Source organism: Ambystoma mexicanum, chromosome 6p (assembly GCF_040938575.1).
Source record: "Ambystoma mexicanum isolate Mex_15411 chromosome 6p, UKY_AmexF1_1, whole genome shotgun sequence".
Classification (NCBI taxonomy): domain Eukaryota; kingdom Metazoa; phylum Chordata; class Amphibia; order Caudata; family Ambystomatidae; genus Ambystoma; species Ambystoma mexicanum.
The window spans coordinates 323015796-323042946 of NC_090935.1; the positions used below are offsets into that span (position 1 = coordinate 323015796).

General features: G+C 46.8%; 1 protein-coding gene across 3 annotated transcripts in view; it reads right to left on the reverse strand.

Annotated features, from left to right (window-relative positions):
• ZFR (zinc finger RNA binding protein) overlaps nucleotides 1-27151 on the reverse strand; it is a 1119848-nt gene that overhangs the window by 735801 nt on the left and 356896 nt on the right. For all 3 annotated transcript variants that reach the window (XM_069627081.1, XM_069627082.1, XM_069627083.1), the window contains one exon: nucleotides 18036-18174. In XM_069627081.1, coding sequence (XP_069483182.1) covers nucleotides 18036-18174 — 139 coding nt within the window. The remainder of the gene's footprint in view (nucleotides 1-18035; nucleotides 18175-27151) is intronic.

Consider the following 27151-nt stretch of genomic DNA (forward strand, 5'->3'; position numbering starts at 1 on the left):
TCACAGAGGTCACGGAAGAGTACAGAGGAGGAGCAAGGAGTTTCTAAATGTATATTGAGGTCACCGAGGAGGAGGAGTTGAGTGGTAGAGGCCAGGAGGGAGGAGGCAAGGTCTACCCATTTGACCAGGAGGCCGGTAAATGGTAACCACAGTAAGAGAATGGGTAGGCGAGAGAGAAAGCCTACAGACAAGGCATTCAAAAGAGGAGTAGGTCTGAGTGGGAATGATAGAGGCAAGAATCCACTCAGGAAAGATCAGGGCTACCCACCCCCCCACCGGACCGGGAGGATCTGGGTGCTGAGAGGATCTTGTAGCCATCAGGGAGGAGCGTCAAAGCTTGTGACAGAGCTGGCCGTGAACCATGTCTCAGACAGACCAAGGACATCAAGGTCTAGTTCTTCAAGGAGGTGGCAGATGTCAGAGGAGTGTTTGACAGAGCGAGAGTCGAGAGTGGCAATATGAAGAAGGTTGCCAGCCTTAAAGGAGATGAGAGGAAATGGATGAGGCGAGGGAAGCACCTATCAAAGAGGAGGAGATTGGCCAGAGGGCCTTGGACCATGACAGTGCCATTTAGGTAGACATTAATGATGATTTTTTTTTTTTTTTTTTTTTTTTTAACTTTACTCAGTAAAAACTAAGTTTTGTCAAAACCTTTGCAGCTCCGGCGTCGAGCCAACAAATAAAAATACATAAATACCTCCCCAGTCGGGGCTGGCCAGGCCTCCGTCAAGGGCGGGAACCTTAGTTCCAAAAGGCAAAGGAAGGGTAGTCGGAGCTAGTGTGCTTCTGAATTCATAATGTTATCGCCCTCTCGCCGAGTGCTGTTAATCTGTGCGAACACTAGTTCTATCAGTTTTGTCAGAGCTTGGGACCATCGTCTATTTTCGCCGGAGATTAATCTGTACCACAGATCATCCGTTTTGAAGATCCACAAGTCTTCAGCCAAAGAGGGGAGATATAGCTTTCTGCTTTCAATCATGTTTAGGCAGTCTATCACTAAGTGCTTTAGAGTCTCGAGTGTTTGCTCATTCTTACATAAGCGACAGCTTTTCTTGGGACCCGATCTTCTGATTGTTATAATCTCTCTAGTAGGGAGCAGATTGAGTCTTGCTCTCAGAACACTATTTCTCAGATTCTTGTTGGGGAACTTAGTGCAGTATTGCAAAGGTTTTTTTCCTTTGTTGAAAGTAGGTGGGAGATGCTTCAAAAGTTTGTTCCCCCTTGCTTGTTCTATTGTCAGGATCCAATCATATTGTTCCATTTTTTTTTTGGATTCTTTCTGGATTTTCTTTCAGCTCTTTCTCGGAGCATTCGATTTTGTTCAAGTCATCTTTTCTGGCTTTGACCCATTAATTCAAGGCTTCACATTTGCATGCATCAATTTCTTCCCGTACAATGTTGTAGATAGGAAGGGTGTCTGACATGATAATTCGTCTATAGAGACGTAAGGCACTCTGATCGACCTTTGATGCCAAAGATATGAGCCCCAGCTCCCTCCTTATCGCCGACATGGCAGTGCATTTGGGAAGACCTAGTACTGATTTCCAGAGCTGTCCTTCAATTTTGCTCCAGATATTACGTTTGAGATATAAGGCGGATTCCGTTCCATAGATCAAAGCTGGAATTACTTTAGTATTGTAAAAAGTTATTGCTGGAATGAGGGAAAATTTGCCGTATTTGCGATCCACTGCTCTGATTTGGGTAGTTAACCTTTTCACCTTTTCCCATATTTGATTGACGAGACTCTTTTCGACTCCAGAGCTATCAATTTGTAGCCCTAGATATTTAAAGCTGGTTACAATTTCGGTTTTCTCCAGGTAGATCTTTAGATTCTTCGTGTTTTTGGTAGGGACTTTCTCCATAACCTTTATTTTCGATTTATTGAGTTCGAGATTGTTTTCAGATATATACGACTCCAAGTTGGCTAGTTTTCTTTGTAAGCCGACCTTCGTTTGGTCGATCACAATGATGTCATCCGCATACAGTAATCGAGGAATCACCATTTTCCCGATTTTGGGGGGAAAAGAGCGGATTTGTTCTTTGGAGTTTTGGTAGTCTCCCAGGAAGGCTGTGAACAGCACGGGGGCCAAGGGGCATCACTGTTTTACTCCTCGGTTGACATTGATCTCCTTGGAGAGCGCGCCTTGGTGGTAGAGTTTAATTCTGATCTTTGTGTTTGCAGGGAGTGCTTTTATGGGTTCCAGTATTTTAATGGGGCATTTCCAAACTTTCTCCATAGCCTTTGTCTATCGATTTTCTCGAACGCCTTTGAGAGATCGACAAAGGCTAGATAGACCTTTGGCCCCCCCTCTTTGACTTTAGCCTTCAAGATGTTTAGGATTATGAGATTGATGGTAGTACAGCCGTTTTTTTGAAAACCTTTTTGAAGTAGGTCATTCGCTGGGCTGTCTTTTAATTTTAACCATGTTCGAAAGTGAGCCAGAAGACTGGCTGAATAGAGTTTACCAAGAATGTCCAGGAGAGCAATAGGTCTGTAGCTCAGAGGTTCTTGTCTCGGTCCCTTTTTATAAATTGGGACAATCACCGCTTTTTGCCATGCTTCGGGGATCATATTTCAAGAAGATTTTACTTGTTGTTTTTCCCCACTTTTCGGGATACATTTTTAAATCTGTATTAGTTAATCCATCGGGACCTGGTGCTCTTGATCTTTTCAATTTTCGTATGGCTGCTTCGATGTCTGTAATATTGGACGGATCCACCCACACTGATAGCAGATTCTGCTTCGACAATTGAGGATCGATGGTGGGACCCAGAAATTCTTCAGTGAAATATTGAACCCATGTTTCTTCTGCTACTGCATTGGACATAGAAGCCAGCTGGGTACCATTTGTCTCCTTGATCAGCTTCCAGAATTCGCTTGATTTTTTTAGTTTGTAGATTTTGCATCATAGCTTCGGCGTCATTTTGATATTGTATGGCTCGATATTGTTTTCGCCAATTCTTGTAGGTTTTAATTTCCATGCGCCAGTTTTCCCAATCAGGCTCACTGTTTGATTTCTTAGCAATTGTCAGGAGACGACGCCCAGCTTTTCTTTTTTCCACCACCATCTTGTCGTACGTATGTTTGGTTTCCAGGGGCTTCTTCGAATTCCTGGGGGCCTTCACCTGGAAAGTTAGGAGTAGAGGCAGGTAATTTGGTCTTTCTTTCCTTTCGTTCTTCGTATCATCCCTTGTTCTCTTTTCCCAGGCTTGGGAAATTTTTCCAATGTCTTCTTCGGTTAACATTAGCCAAGTCTGTTGTAAATTCATCTGAAGCTTCCAGTCGTACGTTTTTGATATCATGGTAGAAGTATGCCAAGTGCAACTGAGTAGATTGTGGTCGCTGTGGGTCGTGTTTTGGACCCTAAAGCTTGACAGTCGGAGAGTAAGACCATTGGAGATGAAAATATAGTCCAAAGTTGCTTTGGACCCGTTGCGTTCCCATGTTGGACTGTTCGTTTGATTAGGGAATAATGATGCAACATTTTGCACATTTCTTTTGCAGATTACTTCATTCCAGGCTTTTCCTCTTTTGATGGAGGACTCTACACCTCCCCACTGTGGGCAGCGACCTTTGTTTTCACAGAGCGGCTCAGTGCACTTAGCATTTAGGTCGCCGCATATGATAAGTTCAATTTTTTCAAATTCCGTGTACAGCTGGTCAATGGTTTTCGAGATGTTATCACAGAAGGTTTTGGTCGACATTCGCTGGGGGTTCCAGTAACAAGTATAGCTACTGTGTTCTGGAAGCCATTTTTCATTATTGCCTTTTCCTGAATTTGCAAAGTCACGATGACTAGCATTTCGTAGGCCGGTTTCCATTTTTTCGGTTCAATCAGTCCCGTGCCTGTTTTTATTGCAGTAAGCAGACCCGATGATGGTCTGCCTAGTAGGCCTTTGACTGCAGGGGAGAGCAGGACAGTAAAACCATCCAGAACTGGTTGGTGAACGAGCCAGGTCTCTTGAAGGCACAGCATGTCATATGAGCCGAGATCGACATCTCCTGGTTTAGTGAGGCGACTATGGCCCCTCGTGTTCCATGAGCCCAGGGTGTAGGATTTCTTGTTGGGTAGCTCGCTGCTTTTGTCAATGGTGTTAGAGATGGAATCCTTGCAGCAAGCTAACCCTGGTTGTTGCTATTTGTCATCTTTTTTCGACCAGTTTGACATAAGCTATTTCCAGGGACCTTTCGGTTGACTTATATCTTTTGTTTGTTCCCGATGCCTGTCGCGTCTGTTCATTAAGATCTCTGGGCGTTCACAATGAGATCCGGTGCAAGACCTGTTGCCCATCTGTTCTTTGTTGTTTCTTGTGTGGTTCCCTGTCCGATCGGGCAGGACATTGGTGCGTTTTTCATTTGTGTAGGCGTTTGTCCAACCCATCAACGGGGTCTTTATCTCCTCGACCTTGATGGGCAAGGCGTCTGTCTCCTGCCTTTCATGGGTCTTATATCCTCGGGATTGATGGTATAGATCCTCTGTTCTAGATCTATAGTGATATTGACGTTTTGATGTTTGTCTTTCCGTATTCGGAGGGTTGGGTCCTTGTGTTCCTTTTGTATTCCATCAGGGAGAAGCCTAATTGGTCGAATTCATCATGGACTGCTTTGTCAATGTATTTGATGGCATCTGTTTTCAGGTGAAGAAATGCTTTCGCCTTTTTTTCTCTATGATACGGTTCTACAAGCACCAAGTCATCTGTTCTGATCTTTCTCAAGGTTTTCATTGTCTGTTATTTTGAGTATTGTTGGTCTATTTAAGATGAAGAAATTTTTCTCCGCTTTCTTTTGTTCCAGCCTGAAGACTCGAATTTCTTCATTGGGATCCTTTCGACTTTCCCAATTACTTTTTCCTGGGTGGTGTTTTCGTGGGCTCCTTGAAGCGTCTCCTCTTTCACGCGAAGATTGTGGATTGGGAGGAGTTCTTATGGTAGACTCATACGTCCGCCTCTTCCTATCTTCCGCGATTGTCTGGGCGGTTGGTGCCTGTGTGGCTGACAAATTTGCAGCCGCATTGTCATTTTGGCTTGATCCGTCGCTGTACCTTTTGGACTTCACTGAGGGCGTTTCCGCTTGATCCGGGGATTTTATCTCCCTCACTTCTGTGATGGCTTCACTTGAGTCCAGTTGCCCTATTTGAGTGTGTTGACATAATCATTAGGTCGGAGCTTCCTAGAAATTCTCCTGTTGTTCTTGTCGATCTTAGGAGTCCAGGATTCTCCGGTTTAGGACGTGGAACTTGTGGATTTTCGTTGTGTACTGATTTGCCCAGGCCACATCCCCTCTTAACATCTTCGGCAGATGTTTTGGAAACCTTCTTTACATTAGTTTTCTTTTCCATCAAGTCAATTATCGGGTATTGCGTTTTTTGTGCTATGACCAAAGGCCTTCCTTCTAGATTATCGTGCATCAGACATAGGTAAATGAAAAAAACAAAACCGTGTCGTAGATTCCTGTCTACCGTTTTCGATGGCCATTGATTTTGTTGTGGACCTTTTATTCAAGGATTCCAAGCTCTCGATCTTTTTTTCCAGTGTTTCTATTTTAGTTTCCCACACTTGTTTTCTGATTAAGCAGTTTCTGTACATCATCTGTCGGTTTTTCCATGTTCTCGATTTTTTTTTCTCCAATACTTCAATTTTCCTTTCATATTTCAATTTCTGGTTGAACGATTTTTCCGCATTAGTTGATAAGGTAGAGTCCATCTGGACCAGTTTTGCCATTAAGTTGGAGAGGATTGTTGTATTGTCTTGGACATTGTCTTTGATTGTTTCATATAACTTGCAGAAGGGCGCCAAAACAATAGTAATAGCCGACATTATGGCAATCATTTCCGGTTTCTTATTGGGAGATTCGTTTTGTAGCGCTGCAGCAATTTCACTAAGTCGTCTCTTTTTCGGGGAGGCGAGTTTTGTCCAGTTTTCTCAGGAATGTTCCTTCTCCTAATTTTATTGGAGTTCTGTCTATGTCTATCGGGATTGTCGATCCAAATTTCGTCGAGGAGAAGGGTGGAACAAAGGATAATCTGCTCGGTAGATGGGGCTTTGTCCATGCTAGACGATCATCTTTGTCATGGTGATTCAAAATTGGTCGGGTTGGTTCCTAATTTGATTTAGCCACTCTTGGCTCCTCTTCTTCCTGGTCATTGTCTGAAACGAGGATCTCCTGTATAGTTTGTGGGGGACCATTTAGCATGCTTTGGATCTGGGAAATATCAGTCCTGGTACCCGGAAGATTATGACTGCTCGGGGCATCCGGAGAGGGGATCTCAAGGCCTTTTTTTTTTTCAATATACGACCGTCCATCGTTGGTAAGTAGCGAGGCTTTTTCCTGCAAAAGGCCATTTGTTTGAGGTTGTTTGTCTCTTTCCATTTCAGACGGTTCTGTTCTTCTCCGTTTTTGTGCCGGCTCGGTTTGGGTTGCTATTTCCAACATCTCTGCGTCAGACACTTCGGTGTCAATGCTCTGTTTTCTTTTATGCTGCTGTGTAAAGAAATCTTTTAATGGTCGAGATAGCAGATTCCTTCATTTGGTATCGCCTCTCTCCCATATGGGGCATTGTTATCGACATTGGAGTTTCTTGCTTCAGAAGAGTGGAGCTCCTCTCAAAGTCTGGGGACCTGCCCTGGAGCGGGGACAGTGCTAGGGGCAGGCGTGTGCTTCGGTAAGCGAGCTCGCGCCATGATGGACTGTTCCTCTGGTCTCAAGTCCCCAGCCATCCTAGACGGCGACATGGACTGTGCGAGCACAGAAAGCTCCCCCAGTTCTCCTTGTGAATCCGGTGTGATCGAAATGCCGGTTTTGGGGATCTTTTCACCCTCTTGCGGTAGGGCTAGCATGTGCGTCTTAGTCGAAGTTACAGGTAGTTTGGTGGTTGAATGAGGTGTTTGCAGGAGTTGTACGTTAGATGGAGACACCATCGGAGCCGAATCAGACTTGCTGCTCCTCTTCTTTTCCGGAGTTAGTTTTACTCCTGAGATAGATGTATTTTTTACCTGGACGTCTTTTGAGGTTATTTTAGGACGTACCTCTGGCTCCATTTTGGTTTCACTGGGTCTGCAGCGGATTGTTTTCGGCAAGGAGCCCCTTTCGCTCGCAGCTCCTGCCCGAAACTATAAGTGTCTATTATGGGGTAGTAGCCTGATGGTAGGGCTAGTCAGGGTGGCTCTTTTCCTTAAATGCAGAGCATGTTGAGTACGCGCCTCAGCGCCAAACAGCCGCACAACAGCCGATGCCCTTTACCCCTATCGGGCTTAACGCCGCAAGGGTGGTAGCCTCTGTCCTATGAGGCTGCCCAGAGTCACGTGAGCGAGGTCACGAGTGCGCCGCGGCCCCGCCTCCTTCAGGAACCTCACAATGCCGGGTAGGGAAAGCCGCTTCTGCTTCTAACGAGGCTTCGTTTTCAGAAATGCACAAATGATGACTTTAGAGAAGTTGAAGGAAGCCATGAGAACTTCCCAGCGAGTGCCACCATTAATGGGAGAGGAGGAGATCGGGCAGAGCACAGACCATATGAGGAGTCCATAGATCTGGCGAAGGAACGACAAAGAGGATGTCGGTGAGGGTCTGTCTGGCGGAAGCATTGTAGTAGGTGTCGGCGATAGGAAGACCAGGGTTAGAGTACAAGATATCCTTTTTGAACTTCTTCCTACCAGACTTGGTGAGAAAGGAAGGATAGTCAATGGAGAAGCAGTTGGAAAAGCTAGGAGAAACAGAAAGCGCCATTGGGGTGGAAGCGAGGAGAGGATGGATATACTGGGGGTGCTAAGGTAGGTAGGTGTAGGACAAAAGAGTGGCAAGGTCACTGGGCTTGCAAGTTACAGAGAAGAAACAGTATACAAGCAAAATGCAGAGAATTTCGCAATGGGCAGCAGGATTTGACTTTTTAGCACAAAGCAAAAACAGCAAGATTTGACTTTTCAATTTTGAAATTGGATATTAGCAAAGGGTTTTAGGAAGCACTGCGCATCAGGATGACAACATGGGAGTAACAAGCAGAAAGAACTGTGATGGTCAAAGGCGGTAGGAGTGAGTCCATAAGGACTAACCCATAGTTCTGGAAGAGGTAAAGTCGAGGCAGTCCGGATTTCTTAAGAGTGAGGTGGCCGCATCATTGTGGTTAAGTAGCAGGGAGGACTCCAATTAGCGTGGACAGGTAGCAGACAGGGGCCTTAGAAGTGGGCCTTTGCTGAGAGGGCTGGCTGAAGCCTGCCGGTCCCTAATTGGATAGAAAAAAAACACTCGGCAACCGATGGGAGTGCAGAACAGGGCGAGGTGGTTCAGCACAGCCTGCCTTACACAACAAACAAAACCACAGCGGCCATCTTGGAAAGGCCAAAAAACAGTCAAATAAGCAGGCAATAGTGGAAAAAACTTGCGCTTTCAAAATAGCAAGGCAGCTCCAGGTATTAAAAAGCTAAAAAAAATGGCAGCACGATAAAAATGTCAAATAAAACTGTTCTTTCCAACAGTTTTATGCACATTTCTTTTTCTCGTCTTTTTTTTCAATTTCGATTTTTCAGGATCAATAATTCCCCTGGAGGTGCAGTAATGCACAGAAAGTGCACCTACCTAACGGAATGGTCAGCAGCCAGGCATGAACTCCACATGTGCAGGAGAACAACAGATGGCCAGGAGGGTGGAAACAGGACCTCATTCTCAGTGAGAAGCAGATGAAAGAAACCATTTTTTAAATGTTTTATTTTGTTTTTAGTGCTTACGCACCTTTACAAAAGAAAGTAATTTTTCTTACAAAATAGTTACATTATGTTCACATCAGAGCACACCCAAAAAGAGAACAAACTTAAAATGGTAAAACGAGAAAAGAAAACTTAATTGCTTACCTATACATAAAATGTATAAACATTCAACATAAATTAAAAATAGCTTAATCAGCATACTGTTTCCTGTAAGTAAATATCATTTCTGATAAAAACATCAAAAGGTTTTTTTTTTTGCTTCTCCAAAGAGACCAATAAACAATCATATGTCCCTTTTGGACTGGTAACAAATATACTTCGATTATGTCAACCTTTCATAAGAGTTTATAGAGTAAGAGCTGAATCAATAGTTCGAAGAAAATGTACAGTTGCAAGAATTATGGAGTTACAAGTTCCCCACATGCATCCAGCCCACACAAGATTCCTTCCTGTAATTTTATGCCCATTCCCAAATCTGAATGGCAGGATCCAAGAGGTGGTGTACTTGTTGATCTAAACACAGACACCACATTGTCCGTGCGGTCTCGGACCACTTTGTTGACAATGACAGGCTTGAACACTTAGCGCCAAAAATATCTCAAGGAGCTCCCGGTGATTTAAGCAAGATCCAACATTGCACCCCAACCCAGAAGGGAGGAGTCCGTCATGACCGTTAATAGCGGGCAGGGGTGTTGAAAAGCAGCGCCCACCGACAGATTGCTGAGGAGACCACCACAGGAGGTCTTCATCAAGGCTTGAACTAAAATCAAAATCATTTTGGAGTCTGGATCCACTGCTTGGCGAGCTGAGACGAGCAAGAGGTAGGGCCAGCACACACGAGGCCATGAGGCCCAGAAGCCTCTGGAACCACCAGGCTGACATGCTCTCCAACCGCATAAACACCCGACACATGGCCAACGGATCCGCCATTCTGACCCGGTCAGGTATACTCTGCAGTCGATCGTGTTCCAACGAAAAACCAGGAAAATCAAGTCCGGGGAGACCGTCATGGAGGACTTCCACCAGTTCACCGGCAGCCTGAGGTGGAACAGGAGTTGAAGGAGAGACTGAAGGTTGTTCGAGGCTGACAGCGGACAAGGACTGCACAGCAGCCGATCGTCCAAATGCAGATACACATGGATACCCTGTAGCCAAAGATAAGCTGCGATGATCGACATCTTTGTAAAGACACGCAGTGCCGAGCTGAGGCCAAACGGGAGCACACGAAAATGGTAATGTTCCTCCCCCCCATGGAAAACTGTAGGTATTTCCGATGCAGACTCCAAATAAGCATATGTGTATATAAGCATCCTGAAGGTCCACCACGCTGAGCCAGTCACCCTGCTGCAAAGACGACTTCATCTGACAGAGCGTGATCATCGTGAATTTCTCTTGGGGAAGAGAGATTGAACTGGGGAAGGTCTAGGATGGTGCGTAGGCCAGCCTGGTTGGATTTGGGCACCGTAAACAGATGGGAGTAGAAGCCCTCCCCTCGCTCCCCTAGGGGGAACGGGTTCCACTGCCCCAAGATCCAGAAGCTTCTGGACCTCGGCTCTGAGGGAGGGCGCCCCAGACTGCTGGAAGGGAGTTGATGGGTGGGGTTAGGGAAGGGGCAAACGGAAGCCTGCCCAAGCAACTGACAAGACCCACCGGTCCTCAGTGATGGTCCGCCACGCCTCCCAGTGAGACGCAATGCGCCCACCCACCGGCGTATCGTGCGAGCACAGAAAACCCTCATTTAGCTGGTTTCTCGGTGGCGGGACCACCAGATCCTGAGGAGGAGGCCGAGGATCGAGAGAAACACCTGCCTCGTTGCAGACGCCGAAGGGAGTTTCCAGTTGGAGTATCGACTCTACAAGTCTTCCGATCCAGAAACCCTCGAAAAACCAGAGGAAGGTTGAGGCTGCAAAGATGTCCTCTGCGCCCTGAAAGGCGGTTTCACCAAAACGGACAGGGACTTGGCAGTCTGAGTGCTGTCCTTTGTCTTGGTCAGTTCGATGTCTGTCGACAAATGAAAAAGAGCTTTGCAGTCAAAAGGCAGGTCCAGAACTTTATCCTGCACCTCTTTGGAAAACTTTGCGGCATGAAGCCAGGCCTGACAAGAGGTGTCCACGCCAAGCATGAGGCCCCGGCTGAGCTGTCAACACGATGCTCCACAGCCTCAAGCATATCCTGCGCCAGGACCCATGCATCTGACAAACCCGCTTTAAAATCGTCAAGTTGATCTGTGGGGATTAATTATTCAAACTCCAACAGACATTTCCACATTTTCATATTTGTTCCCGCCAACACAAATCGGGCCAAATTAGCAAAGATCTTCCTCCCCAAAGAGTCAAGAAGCTTGTCCTCTTTGGCCAGACCTGAGCTGCCGTGGTAGATGACACAGAAGCCGGTCTGGATTGTAACGTGGCAGCAGACACCACCATAGAGGAAGGGGGCAACAAGACGCTTAAGGCTACCTCTTCCGAAGAATGAAGCCTATAACGAGCGTAAATTATTTTGTTAAACAGTCCAGAGTGTGGTTTCTCCCAGACCTTAGACCTCGGCCAAAACGTCGTCCTGGCAGAAAAAGCCGGTACGCTCCAGAGGAGACCAGGTGAACGCCCCAAAAAGCATCCCTTCCTGATGAGCGGGTGCCTCGGGTACTGGAAAATCCAGAAGACACATGTCCAGCACCCGGTCATGGAAGGCTCTAAGAGCGGGGCTGGTCCTCACTGTCCTGATCCCCTTGTGCATCATTCGACACATCCGGGTCAAGCTGCGTCACATTCGGCCCTGCAGAAGATTTGTCCACTGGAGACAAGGGAGGAAGAACTGGAGGCGGGCCAGCCGGTAAAGGCGGAACCACCAGTGCCGCGGCTGCAAGCAATGGCACAGGAACCACAGGAGGGCCGATTTCCCTAAACAAACCTCGGAAATACTCCTTCATGGGGTCTGAGTGCATAAGCCTTTGACTTTCTCCGAAAAAGGCATCCTCCGACGACGATTTAGGCATGGCAAGAGGGGTCCTCTCATGAGCGGAGTAGCTCCAGGGGCGTAAGGGAGAGGGCTGCCAAGAAGGTCCCTCTCCACTAGAATCAAATTAGATCAAGGGTGCAGATGTCGCAGGGAACAAGACAGTGTGCAGTAAAGGCATCCGAGCGTTCCAATCAAACACTGGACGGAAAGGATGAGCCCAAGGAAAATGATGTTCACCTGAAAAAACGCTCCAACAACCAAAAGCCAATGGCGTAGGTGTAAGGGAGTAATCCAAAATGGCCACCATAGTCTTGGCAGGAATGGCCACCATTTTGTCAGCTCCCGGGGAGACCTGCAACACATGGGGCAGTGATGCAGGGGTCTCCACAGGTGGGTCAAGGGCTCTTCATTTTAGCCTTGACCCAAAGAACCTCGTCAGAGCCGGTACTGTGTGGCCTAAGATGTTTCTGAGGCATGCCATCAGCCCAATTAGCCTCCAACGAAGGGACCTTGGCCACGCCGGTAACGGAGGAATTACGGTCAGAGAGCTCATTCTGTGCCCCCTCGACAGAACCGGTGTTCCCGCCCGATCGAGAACAATGAGGAGTACAGCTCACTGACGAGACCTTTACAGGCCTCTCGGAATTGTCAGTTAATTTAGTCTCAAACAGAGGAACCTCGGACACGAGTCCAATAACAGCTCCCTCACGAGGGGCCTTGAACCTTAGTTCGGTACAGAAAGCCTCAACTGAGGCCTCAGTACGTACACCTTTGTCTGAATGGGAAGCTCCAGACAATGAGCCCTCGGAGCAAGCTCCAGTACCCACCGCATCAGTAGAACTGGGTCCACAAACAGCCCCCACAGGAGGGGCCTTGGATTGTAATCCGGTGTCGATAGGCCCCTTATGGAGACCCTTGGAGAAAACTCTGGTACACTCTTTAGGCCTAGAAGGCACCTCAGAGGAAACCCTGGTAACAAAGCTCTTGAAGCTCCTCCCGGACTGGCAAGGAGTCACCCAGCCGCGGTCCACTAAAAATTAAAGAACTTACTGGGCGTCTCTTCCTCTCGTCAAAGCTCTGAAAATGCAGAGGAGTAGCGCGCTGAAACACCTCCTCCCACTGCTCCAGGCGACGCTGTTACGTAGGAAGAAGTCTGTATAAGAGCTTAAGAGCCCGGACCAAAAGGGAATCGCAGTAGAAGCACGAGTTCCACCGGTGGTCCGGACCCAAACACTCTAAACAAAGAGGATGGGGACCCAAAGCATTGCTCACACGAAGAACAATTTGGAAAATGTAAACAGAACAGCATAGACTGACTACTACGCGACCCCTAAGCCGGAGCAGCAGAAAGGACACTGGAAGGAATAAATCTCCCAAAGATGCAAGTGCGTCCAGTCCCGATCATGCAGAGAAAAAGGCTGATGGGCGATGCGCTGGGCGGAGCTAAGGAGGGCTGGGGTACGGCCGCGTGCAAGTACCCTACATAAAAAGAGAGGGACGGACACATTTTTGAAATATGTGATGCTTTTTACAAAGTGCTCCGGTCCCGTCCCACAGGACGGAGGAATGTCCCATAAGTATGGAGGAAAGGGGACGGGACGTAGGAGTACAGCCATTACAGTACTCCAATAAAACCCCTCCAACTATTATCTATGATGTAGCTACATGCATTTTGCTTAATTGTGCTAGTAAGCAATATTTTGATTTGCCCCTATTGTGTAGAGGAACCTTACTCTGCATTTAGCCTAGCTGTGTAAGGTAGTGCATCTGTTATGTTACAGGATATTTATACCGTGCACTATCACAACCGGAGTGGTCCCCTGGCAATCTGGCTGATCTGAAAAGTAAACAAAGCAAAAGAACAAGAGAGCTGTGATGTGCAGTTGGCAGCTTCAGTTGGTTGACACCGTTCAAGGAGCGCAGGTGTTTTTGGTTTGGCAGACGCCATGTGCTGTTGGGCGAAGGCTGCGTGGGTTTGTTTCATTGTGGTGTAGTGAACTGTGCGGTTTGTTGTGCTGTAGAGTTATGGTTGTATTTATTTCAGAGTTTGAAAGATGTATGCTGAAGGGTGAGTTTAGTAGGGTTGTATCCTTTCCTACCTCTGCTGTTCTGAGTAACTGTGGCCCACTCCCCTCTACATTCTGGTCTGCTGCAATTACCAACCCCAAGGTGTATGCAGAAGTGTGGGTTTTTAAGCAGGATCATTTAGTGGCAGTACCTCTTCTACCCCTGGTGTTCCAACTAAGCAACGCCCTTATCACTTCCCCTTTAGTACAATATGGTGTGCAGCAATTGCCACCCCCATGGGCTCCTCCAGGGGGATTTGTTCTCTGTCCCCTACGGTCCATCTGTTCCGAGATCGGGTCGCCTATCCCCCGTTTCAATCTTACGCCCTCCATCAGTGGTCTAATTAACTCGAACCCATATACCTCCCCAGTCTCCATGTTGACCCCTCTTCTATAGAGAAGAAACTAAAAACTGCTCCAGCTAAGTGAAAGTAACAACCAGCAGTGGTCAATTGGACTGACGTTACGCGGGCCATCCCCACTACTTATACTGAACAGCAAAGAAGGACTATGTTCTTTGTCGTTCTCCGACCCGTTCGGCTTTGGACCCTGCATTTCTGGGATGCCGAGAGCTTTTGCAAAACCAGAACGAGAACCCAGTGTGCAACGAGATCTGCCTTGGATCCCGCAAGACTGCACTAGTGTTCTGAAAGACAGTAGTGAGGTCAGTCTCCAAACTTGCAGGAAAGAGTAGCAGGGTACCAGCGCAGGAGAAGTGGAGAGAAGGAAAGGTGGTTGCGAAACCTGTAATGGGTGACCCATCCGGTCCGACAACGGCACTGAGACTGCCTCACCTAGCATATATCGAGGCGTGCATGGAAAATACTAGAGGCGATGGTGGCGTGATCGGTCGTGTGTGGACCGAGCAGTCTGCAAACTAGACCGAAACCACCAGAAGTGGCCGCGGAGAAAAGCAGGCTGCAGAAGTAATGTGGAAGAAGGAGCAGTTGCAGGGATAGAAGACCTGCAACCCCTGGCAAAACCGGTGCAGTGTTCCCCGGGAGACAGTACCAGGAACGAGTACAAGTCCGGGAGGTGGCAGGAAATATTTGAGACTGTAAATCATGAAGGAGCAGAGAAAGTAGCAAACTATTTTGTACCACTGTTCCCAGGACGGTTCCACAAGAGGGTGGTGGTGGTGGTGGAGGAGGGTCGAGAGGGACTCAGGGAGCATCTTAGTCATCCCAGTGGGGGCAAGCCAAAGAGTATAAAGTATAGTATGTGGACAACTCATTGAGAAAACTGCAAGTGTTGTTGCAAAACAAACATTGGGAAACCAGCTAAGAGATGGAAGTCATTCTCCAAGCCCAATGAAACGCTCACAGAATTGTCGGTATATTGGGAAATCTTGGAACTTTTACTTTGAGAGACTTTTACATCCAAGAGAAGGGAGCCATTCCCCTGACGATAAGAAGAACCAGAACTTTACTTATTGTTTATTGTAGTGACAAGGATAACGTAGGAGCTTTTGGACTGGGACGATGGCTTTTTGATTTTATTTTCACAGACTTCTTGACGAGCACCTCAGTATTCTTACTTTAAGTAGGGAAACCCCATTTAGAGTTAAATATAGATTGGTTTATCTTTTACATAAAATAAAAAAGGTTTATAGCAATCACTATGGCACCACTTGGTCAATCTCGTCATTCCTTGTCACCACAGTAGACAGGAGGACAAAGATTGGGCACCTTTAACATTTGACAAGTGTAAGCAGACATTCTGCTCACAGGCAGCGCTAGATTTGCTTATAGCCAAATGATGCCTTGGGTGCAAAGAAATAAGATCAAACAAAGCGCAGGTAGGGATACAACGAAATCTGCAGACCTATATATAGGAGACTGACCAGCCATCTCAGCAATATTCACCATGCTAAATCCAAATTGGAATTACCCCCCCCCCATTACCTATATGCACAAGTAGGAAGACCACTTCAAAACTGTGATGGATGAACTATCCCGTTATAATATTTGGCTGAGCGCCACTAAATCTTCGGCATACGTACAAATAAAGGCGAACAGCTACAAAGTGATGATGCATTGGTACCACATTCCAACGAAGGCTGCATAAAGTATTTCACAACTCATTTTGTAAAGGTGGTGTCCCACATTAAAAATCTGATTTACCACTACAGCCAGTGGTGACATTCTTGGCCAATACAAGTAGACTGTCAATACAAATTGTCAAGCAAAGTTCTATACCAAAAAACACACATTTCTTAGTAGCAGCTGGGGTTACAATACCCTGCAACTGTAAATCGGATACTACTCTAGATGTACAGGAATGGTGGTGCCAGATTTGGTACACGGCAGCCATGGACAAGCTCAAAGCAACTTGTGTACAGTTGTGTACCAATGAGCTTTCACCATACTATGCCATTTGACATGCTTGTTCCTCTATACAGACTTCTTCCTACGTAACACCGTCCCTGCAACTAATGGTTGCCTTCTGACAGGTTCATCACCTCCCCTGCTCTGCAAGTCGGGACACTATACGTTCTTTTAGCCCGACGTGCCCTTTCCGATGGAGACGCGCTTCAAGATACTACTCTCTCACACATGCGCACCATCTTCTCCTTGACGGGCATGCGCTTCCGTTTTGACACGCGTCCCTCTTATAGCGCATGCACGCTGAATCCCTTAGTGACACAGCTCCCTCGCCCACGACCGGAGTAGCTGTTCTCTTCGGTCCTCCTGTTGCGTGCATTGAATAGGTAAGTCCGGTCCTCCTACTGACGGATTAATTCACTTAGCAATGCGTCTGAACCCCAAGCTCGCGAGTCACCCTGCTACACATCTCCATTCAGTGAGTTTTTGTAGATCACTCGTATTTTTGACACTACAGCCTAATATTGGTATGCATAGTTCTATTCACCTGGCCGATAAGACTTGCCCACCCACTGCCTTCTGACCCCCTGTAGATGCACCCTTTTGCTTAAATACCACCCGGCACCACCATTACCCTACCCTGGCACCAGCACATATTTATACTCGTGTTTTACCTCCACGGCCTCTAGCCGCCGTTTTTAATATCCGAAATGTTTCAATTTATGCAACCCCCGGCCTCTGATGTTCACAGACAGCCTCTCCAGCTAATTCAGTGACTGGACAAACTACTTCGACAACCAAGGCGCCCTTTTTGCAGTTTTTACATTCTATTCCTGGACACCATTCTTAGAACTAACACAGTCCCTTATCACCCATAGGTGGACACCCACGCCTCTACATCGCCCCGACATTAACCACCTGTCCTGATGACCGTTCGGTAACATCTCAGCAGCGCTGTCCCATCTCATACAGCCACTGCCTCCAGGAATTAAATACCGAACCAGAAACACAAAATGTGTGTGTCGACGATGCTAGACAATGATAAATGTATTGCCATTCCTAATACATGTGAAAGACAATGTTAAACTATGTGGAACGTATTGTAATTTAAAACAATACAAAAACTTGACACCTTTGGTCACTATGTTTACTAACCCACAAACATTGAGAATTATTTTGTGTTCAGCAATACATCTCTTTCAGCGCCAAGGCGCAGTGTGTTAAAATGTTCTCTGTTCTTTGTTAATGTTAAATAAACAAAACCATTCTCTGTGATAGTCTCCGTACCCATGGGTTTTGTTATTTGTCCTTTTTTGAGCTGGTATTTACCTAGCTCCACTGCAAATTCTGGTGACCCTATGTCACGCCTAAGCCACCATAATGAACAAGATATCAAAATACATAGCACCCTTTCATACAATATGTGCAGCGAAATAACTACCCAGTCATGTACTGCAGACCCCTTCACTCCAATTTAGCACTGTTACTGAAACTAAATTAATGGAACAAACCCTTCTATTTAAAGATTTTCATACAACTTCAATGTATTGTTTGGCATTATATGAATTCAGTATCTAGAAATGAGGTACAGATCAAAAGCAAATCTATCTACTAGAGCCGTTTAGTGATTCCTGTTAGCTAGTCTAACATAAAAGCAAAATATGTGTTCAGAGTTAGTATGGGCTTATACATAATTGCATTACCATGTGCCTGTGACACATTATTAAAATGTAATAAAGTTTATATTAATATTGCAGATGAGACCTTTAACTACCTTTGCAGCCATCTACTCTGTCCATTAATATATTTTTGAACACGTGGCCTTCAGAACTTTGAACCAGTGATTTATGAATCAACACTAATCTTAAGCCTAAAGAAAGAAAACTAAAGGTCAATTCAATTAATTTGTTGTGCTTTACTCAGCTATACATTCCTCAATCACAGAAATGCTAATGCAGGTTAAGTATGGTATTCAAAAAAGCCGTCTTACCTGTCTGGTAGTAGGACTCTGCTACGGATGGCTGAGACTGTGCTACGACTGCAGCTGCAGTTGCTGTTGGTTGTTGGTAGTACTGTTTGCTGTCATAGGCCACAGCAGGGGCAGTGGATCTCACATAAGAGTAAGTGTCCTAAAAACAGGAACGAAAAGTATGAGAGGCACTTAAGCAAATCCATGGAAGTCCGTATTCAAAGACACCAATGCTTTCACAGTTTACTTGGAATCTCCGATTGGCTACAGAATATCCATTCAGATGTGTTACTCACGGTTTACCAAATCCTTTTATACACTTTGTTATCCCATCATGCACATTGGTGACTCAAGTCCTCTCATTCTATACGATGCCCCAACAATTGGATAAAATATTGAAATTGTACTAACATCTTCACACCACGATTACAACGCATTAATTCAGCAATCAGTCATTGGTCATCCTTTGAACAACTTCACTTAACTACAGTTTTATGAAATATTTCACATCCCTCACACATCCAACTCTACCTACTGAGTTGTCTTGTCAAACAGTACAACTCAAATAGCATCTGCAACAGATACCTGGACATTACAGACACCATTACATAAAGTGGTGCAGTTATGTATGTCATTGTGAGGCAAGCATTGATATAGTAACCCTGTGGGAGACTACACAACCCTTGTCCACTTGGTATTAGGTAACCAACTTTTTGTTATAGGCCTGTACTACACAAGTTGGCAGTGTGACTGAGCAGTCAGGCTTATCAAGAGGGCTGATCTCTACAGCTAAATGTGAGCTGTAGAAATGAAATCCGCAAATACAAGTAGCCAAGTAAGACTTACACTCAAGGTTTTTAGTTATCAATAATTATTGATTTAACAGCAGTTTTTAAATAAGCATTCTTTAAAAAGGGCAATGTAGGCAACACTCAAATATACTTTAAAATACTTTTCCCAGAATGAACACAAAGCCAGGTTATATTCTTTAGAGATGCTTTTTATACACTTCCTACACCCTGAGGTGACTTCACCAACTAGCACAGTAATGGCATGTATAATCATTAGTACACTTTGTAGATTGAGGTTTGCAGAAAGGAAAGGTTAAGGGAAGGACACATGTTAAATCGGTTCTCAGAGCATGTGAGCACTTAAATCTTGCAATGAAGTCTAGACAAAAACCTTTCCCAGCAATAATAGTTTAAAACCAATGTATCACCTTTGAAGGACAGTAAATATCAAATTCAAGTGGACTAGAATTGTCTGCAGGGAGCCAGGACAGCCAAAGTCAACTGGAGCACAGTCTATGGAGCTGAGGCACTTCTTAGATAAAGTCTTGCACAAAGAGTTTGTTGAAGAAAAATCACTGTAGAGTCACAGGCGTTACACGTGAAGAGTAGAGCTGAAATCAACTCTAGCAAAGTAGCTACTGCAAGTCTCAACTGAGAAGATCAAAGATAAAGACACTGAGCTAAGTACCCCAAGCTGGTACAATACCTTTGGTTAGAAGAGCGGTCCAGCTGGCTTCTGTCTGGTTGCAGTGATGCAGATCCTGGGTCTCAGTCGGGGGGACAAGAGGAAGGACGTCTGGAGGACTCCTGCGGCAGCAATACGGAGGTCGGTGGCAGCTGCAGGCTCTTTTCAGAGCTGCAGCACTTTGCGGTTTCAGCGCTCGGTAAACAGCACCACTGCGGATCTTGGGCTTCCTTGAGTCCTGCACTCTGGTGAGGGGAGTCGAGCTCTGGTCGTCCTACTTCTGTGGGGTCCTTGGGAGACTCCTGGAGCTTCTGGCCGGATTGCAGCCGTTGCACTTGACTACAGATTTCTCGATCCCTGGCACTCGGTTCCTGCAACAGCAAAGTAGTACAGCCAGTCGGGGAAGATGGTCCAGTGGAGTTAGTCTCGGGGTTAGTTGGTCCCATTAACACAAGGGAAGAAGTCGTCCCTTACGGAGCTTCTCTTGTCGACCAGAAAAAGGAGTTTCAGCACAGCAGCAGGGCTGCACCGCGCAATTCAAAGGTCCAGGAGGAAACAGCAAGCTTCATTCACGGTTTCTACATCAGGTTGTTCTTCCCAGTCAACTGTGTTCAGTCCCAAATCCCTCACCTGTTAATCAGGTTTCTCCCATTCATGCACAGCCTGTCACTCACAGCAGGGTGGCAATCCTGCAAGGATGACCAGCCAGCCAATCAGGACTGGGTGCATTCAGGCATTCCTAAAGACAGGACAGGGGAGTTCCGGGAACCGCCCTAAGTCCCTGCCCTTCCTGACACTGGAGCCAGAGGCTGGTTTAAGGACTGAAGCCCGCTAAAAAACGAACAAATGGCTCATACCTAGCGAGGCCTGCAGAGTAAAACCCAAGAAAGACCTCACAAACAGAAAATGGCAAAAAAAGACCAGGCCATTTTGGCAAAATGGTCACCCATGGGTGCTATACTGCAGCAGAGGGTTTAGCCAGCGGTAGAAAAGGACAATGGTAGGAAACTTAAACCACTGCCACCAGCCATTTAAAGTACTGAGGATAACAAAAAATGTTACATGAGAATGTAGGATGAGGGGCTACTAAGTAACCCCTTCTGCACTCCACATAAAATGGTTCGTGCCAGACCCACAAAGAGAAAAAAGGTAAGTAATGTCAATTTCACTTTACTATTCTTGGGAACAGTAGTTCGTGCAAGAAAAGGTACAGTGTGTCACGATACAAAATGTAGATGCCTATGGAGTTTGTCAGACACCAAAAACAGTGGCAACACAATCCAAATAAGGTTGAAACACGAGAGTGAGAAAAAGATCTCTCTCACTCCAGCAAAATGCAAATTCTCCAACAGAGGAGTGCACAAGTTCTTGTTAGATTGGATACATTGATATTAAGGTCACGGTCGACATTGAGAACAGAAATATTGCCATGGGTACAGGATTAGAGGAGGGAGGATGGAAGCTGGCACCCTATGTTAGTGCAGAATATGTTTCCGTGCCTGTAGAAGTATCAGGGGAAGTAACAGGTGAAGACGACTAAGGCGAATTGGATGTCTAACCTCCCGCACCAGGAGTGACGACAGTGAATAACAAAGTTACTCACTGTAGTGACTACCTTACTCCTAGTCCATAGTCCTTTTCCTCCATACTTGTAGGGCATTCCGTCCTTCGTGACAGGACCACTTTTGTAAAAAAAGCATCAAAATGTTTTTATTTTTGTCCTTTTATTTTTATGCAGGGTACTGCATGTGGCTGTAACACTGCCCTCTGGAGCTCCACCCTGCACATCGCCCTTCAGTCCTTTTCTATCATCAGGTCTGAGACCATTTAAGCAATAATAGAGGATACTTTTTAGAGGGGACGGCGGGCGGGCGTATAGAGAAAAGGGCACTATGGACTAGGAGCAAGGTAGTCACTACGGTGAGTAACTTTGTTCTACTCTTACGTCCCGTCCCCTTTCCTCCATACTTGTGGCAAATTCCCAATCACGCGCTACAGTTAGATCGGGTGAATGAAAAAAAATCCTTTACTGGAATAAATTCTTAAGAACAGCCTGGTGAAAATGGGCATCCGCCCTGGAGCTCTGGTCCAAGCAGTAATGTTTACAAAAACTGATGGGGAAGCCCACGTAGCCGACTTGGCAATGGTTTCCCAAGGGACATACTTTTGGAAGGCAACAGCAGCCGCTCTGCCACGAACAAGTTGAGGATGGATGCCTTTCGGAGGTTGAAGGCCTTGAATGCTATAGGCTTCTGAAATGCACGAGGCAATCCATCGGGAGATAGTTGCCTTGGAAGCCGGTTTCCCTTTGGGTCTCCGAATGTGAGTTGCGAGGAGCTCCTGAATTCACTCTACCGAGGTAAAATTTCAGGACTCGCCCGACGTCCAGATTGTGTAAGACTCTCTCTGCATCAGATACCAGATTATGAAAAAAAGACAGGTCAGGAGATCGTTTGGTTCAAATGAAAATCGGTAAACACCTTAGGCAGAAAGGAAGGACGAGTGCGAAGCACAACCTTATCCTTATGGAAAGTGAGGAATGGGTGTTCCACAGAGCTTGGAGCTCACGTACTCGCCGATGTACCTAATCAGAAAATAGAAGCTGAAGTTCCGAAAAACAGAATCTGGCTGGCCACCAAGGAGCTATGAAGAGGAGAGTGCAATTCGATGCATTCCTAAGTTTGCAGAGTGACCGATAACTCAGAGGCAGGTGAGGAAAGGCATAAGCCTTCATGTTGTACCATGAAATCTCAAGCGCATCTCCCAGGGAGGACGCCCCAAGACTGTCTCTGGATGCATACAGAGGAAGTTTCCCATTTGTAAAAGTCGCAAAGAGGTCCACTTCTGGAGTGCCCCATTGGCGAAAAATGTTTGAGAGAACATCGTTGTTCAATTCCCACTCTTAACTGGCTGCTGACTGGCGGCTGAGTGAGTCTGCAGTTACACTGATGTGACCCGGGATGTGTTCAGCCAGAAGCCAAACCTTGTGATTGATGGCCCATTCCCAAATCTGTATGGCTAGGTCCACAAGGAGAGGCGACTTTGAGCCACCCTGCTTGTTGATGTATTGTCTGTGCGAATACGGACTACTTTGTTCATGATAGATGGTTGAGCGCCAGAAAAACGGCCAGGAGTTCCAGATAATGGATATGAAACTGCCTGTCCTAAAGTGTCCAAAGGGCGAATACTTCGAGGTGACAGCGTCGCACCCCACCCCAGAAGGTAACAGTCTGTGGTAACAGTCTCTTGTGGGCAGGGCTCCTGAAAGGAGGCCCCCACTGAAAGGTTGTTGATCGAGGACCACCACTGTAGATCCAACGTAATGCAGGATCGAACTGGGATCATTTTGGAATCCGGGTCCGAAGCCTGAAACCAAGAGCTCCGAATAGCCAGCTGAGTATGCCCCATCTTTAGACGTGCAAGAGGAAGGGCTAGCACGCAAGAAGCCATGAGGCCCATAAGTCTTTGGAACAATCAAGCTGCCATGTGCGAAGACTGGGGAAGAGCCGACACATGGTTGATAGGTCCGCAATCCTGTCTGCCATTAGGAACACTTTGGTACGGACAGTATTCCAACGGAAACCCAGGAAAATCAGGTCGAGAGGTCATGAAAGATTTCCGCCAGTTCACCGACAGCTCAAGGTGGAACAGGAGCTGGAGGAGAGACTGGAGATTGATCAATGCTGTCTGTGGGCAAGGACTGCGCAGGAGCCAGTCATTCAAACATGGGTATACATGAACGCCCTGCAGCCTGAGGAAAGCTGTGATGACCGACATCTTCGTAAAGACATGCAGCACCAAGCTGAGACCAAAAAGGGAGCACACAGTACTGCAAGTGTTTCTCACCCAGTGAGAACCACAGATTTTCGATGCAGCCTCTATATCAGGATGTGCATGTATGTATCCCTGGAGGTCTACCACGCTGAGCCAGTCTCCCTTCTGGAGATTGGACTGGGAAAGATAGAGGATAGTGCGCAGGCCAGCCTGGTTGGGTTTAGGCACGGAACAGACAGGAGTAGAAGCCCCCCCCCCCCTTGCTCCCTGGGGGGCGGGGAGGAGAACAGGCTCCATCGTTCTGAGGACTAGATGTTTCTGTACCTCGGTTCTGAGGGAGGGCAACCCGATCTTCTGGAAAGGAGGGTTAAAGGTTGGTGTAAGAGGGAGGGGCAAGCGAAAGGTCACCCATGAGCTGCACAAAACCCACCAGTCTTCGTGATTGTCTGCCACGCCTCCAGATGAGACGGGATTCATCCTCCCACCGGAGTCTCGTGCGACCGACAAAAAATATCTTTTAGAAGATTTCTCAGCAGGGAGACTACCTGTCCCTGGAGAGGAGGCCGATGGGCGAGAGAAAAACCGACCACCTTGCCGTTGTTACTTTCTGCAGGGCCCGCCAACCGGAGCTTCAGTACGGCACACGCACAGCAATCCTGAAACCCCCTGAATCGAGAGAAGGACAGAGTTTGAGACCCTGAACTCTGTGTATAAGGGGCCTTAGCTGGTGCTTCTCCCAGGACCAATAAAAATGTAGCAGTTTGGGCACACACTTTAATCTTTGCGAGTTCCTCATCTGTAGAGCAATGGAACAATTCCTTGCCATCAAAAGGAAGGTCCAGCAAATCCTTTGAGAACTTAGTCGCGTGGAGCCATGCCTGGCGGAAGATGTCAACCCCGGCCATAAGACCTCGAGCAGAGGTATCTACGTGGTGTGACGCACCTTCTAGTAAATGCTGTGCCAGCACTTAGGCGACTTTAAAGCCAGTTTGAGCCTATCCGCAGAAATATATTCGTGGATATCGGCTAGCTCCTTCCACAGCCTCAGATTGGCTGTTACCAGGATGAGCTTGGTGTTACCTTGAAGTTGGAGCGACAAATTGGAAAATACTTTCTTGCCAAGGAGAGTATCCTCTTTGGAGAGGATCTGGGCCGCTGCCGTGGAAGACACAGGCCGGATTGGACTGGAGGACAAACCAATAAGGCCATCTCCTCCGAGGCATGAAACTTTTATCGAGCGCCAATCCTCTTGTCGAAATGTAGCCAGGTATGGGGTTTATCCCAGACCTTACGGGCCTCAGCCAAGACGTCCTTCTGGAGGAACAGGCCAGTTCGCTCCTGAGGTGACAAAGTAAAGGATCCAGAACGCACCCCTTACTGTGGAGTGGGGGCTTCAGGTACTGGAATATCGAGCAGGGCCATCATATCAAGGACCCGGTCACGGAAGGCTCTAACTGCGCGGGGCTGCTCGTCACTGTCCTGATTCGCTTGAGGCTCATCCAGCGAAGTAGGAACAAAAGACTGAACCACCGCGCATAACGCCTCATGTTTTAGCGTTACGCGCGGTGCGGGGGCAGAGGAGGAAGTGATTGAGGAGGTACGACAGGAAGCGGTGGAGGAGCTGGCACCACCGGGACCTGCGTAGGAACAGCTGGGGCAGATGGTGTGACAGGAGGTTCAGGGTGCATATGCCCTCATCGTGTCAGAGTGCACGAGTGTCTGAAACTTCCCAAGAAAATGCATCCTCAGATAAGGTCTAGGCGCTGGAACAGGAGGCGGCCGCTCGCAAGGGCCATATCCCCATGAACACGAGGAGTATGGTCCCCAGGAGGGCCCACCACCGGCCTGATGCACATAGATCAGTGGAGCGGAAGCAGGAGGAAGCGAGACTATGAGGCAGCAGTGTCTGAGCACAGCAATCGAATGAAGGGTGGAACTGGATTTTGTTGTCCACATAGCTTGGAAAAGGCTGCCCAGCCCCAAATGAAATGCTCCCAGCACCAGACGTCGTGAACATTGGTGTAAGAGAAGTATCCAAAAAGGCCACCGTGGACCATAGCGGTTGGCCCGCCATTTTGCCGGCAGCTGAGAAGAACGGTCACAGGTGAAAGTGAGGAAGTTATCTCCTCAGGGGAGTCAGGGGACTTAAGTAACACTTTAGCCTTAAAACAAGGATCCTCGGCCGAGCCGGTGCTGGTAGACCTTGGATGTTTACTGGACATCTTAGGAACTGCCCCAGAATTAGACTCCATTGGAGAGACCTCGGCAGAGCTGGTACTGGAAGGCCTGTGGTCTGTGACCACCTTCTTTGCCCCCTCGACAGAACAAGTACCGCCACGACCCAGAGCTTTGGACGGTTGAGGAATGTACCTTACTGACAAAACCTTCAAAGAGGGATCTGTCGGTTTTAGCCTCAAGAAGAGGAACTTCGGTTTTTAACCCGGGACAAATAGCTCCCTCAAGAAAGGCCTTGAGCCATGACTCTGGAAAGCTCCAGAAATTGAGACTTCAGGGCAAACCCCGGTATCCAGAGCCACAGAAGAACTGGGCTGATGTTTAGCAGCCAAACAGTGAACCTTGTGGGGCACCTCAGGGAGACCCCTGGTAACGGAGCTACTCAAGCCCCTCCCGGTCCTGGAAGACCCAGGAAGGAGTCCCATGGCCGAGACGCCCTAAAAAGTAAAGAACTCACTGGGCGTTTCTGATTTTCGTCGATGAAGAACTGAAAATGAGGTGGAGGAACACGCTGAAACAACACCTCCCACCAAAGAAGCTGACCGAGTGCCCGGACGGAGAAGGAATAGCAATAGACGCACGAGTCCCAGCAATGCTCCGGGCCTACACACTCCAAGCTAAGAGTGGGTATCCGCCCTTACGAAACGACGTTCGCATTAAGAACAGGACACGTATCCCAGACGATTCGACATAACAAAAAATTCCCGGTGATGCTAGTGCGTCCAGCCCCCACGGTGCAGAGAAAAGGACTGAAGGGCGATGCTCAGGAGGGAGGTGTTACGGCCACATGTGGTACTCTGCGTAAAAATAAAGACACAAATTTTAAAAAATGAAATGCTTTTTTACAGAAGTGCTCCACTCCCATCCCAAAGGATGGAATGTCCCACAAGTATGGAGGAAAGGGGACGGAACGTAGGAGTATACACTATGGAGTGTTAGGACGCACCAGGGTACTCTCGTATGGCCAATGCATTTCGGTCTTTTTGACCAACTTCAAGGACTATATTTCTAAACAGAAAAAACATGTACAAAACACCATATTCAATTTAAACATATTGCTAAACTGATATGTCATATATTTCATGTTAAATTCACTTTTTTTGTTGTTCGTTAATATTTACCAGGCTTCTATGTCTTTACTTGGCTCAAGCAGTTATCAGTTTAGCAATATGTTTACATTAAATATGGTCTTTTGTACATTTATTTTCTGCTTTTTCTGTTTAGAAATACTCCCTGAAGATGGTCATAACCTAAATGCATTGGATGCAAATTCCATCAGGCCTTTTCTTTAACGTTTTCTTTGAAATAAAAACTTTTTTTTAAACTCTTCAAAACAACTTTAGAACCATAATTTAAACTTTTCAAGATTTGAAAAAATACTGCAACAGGAATTAGAAATAAATTGAAGTTGATATCCACACAGGTCCTTCCAGATGTCTGGGGTATTATACCCAGACAAACATTTGGCAAAGGGCATAGACTACACGCATCGCTCTCACCAGCACACACTATCAGACGCATATAAGTCCGCAAAGGTCCTAGGTGAGGAGTTTAGGGAATACCTTAGGGCTTTAACCAAAAGTGCTAAGATTACACCTTCACAGGTGCCGCCTCATCAACAGTCTACAGGAGAAAGCGGCAAGGAGGGCGAC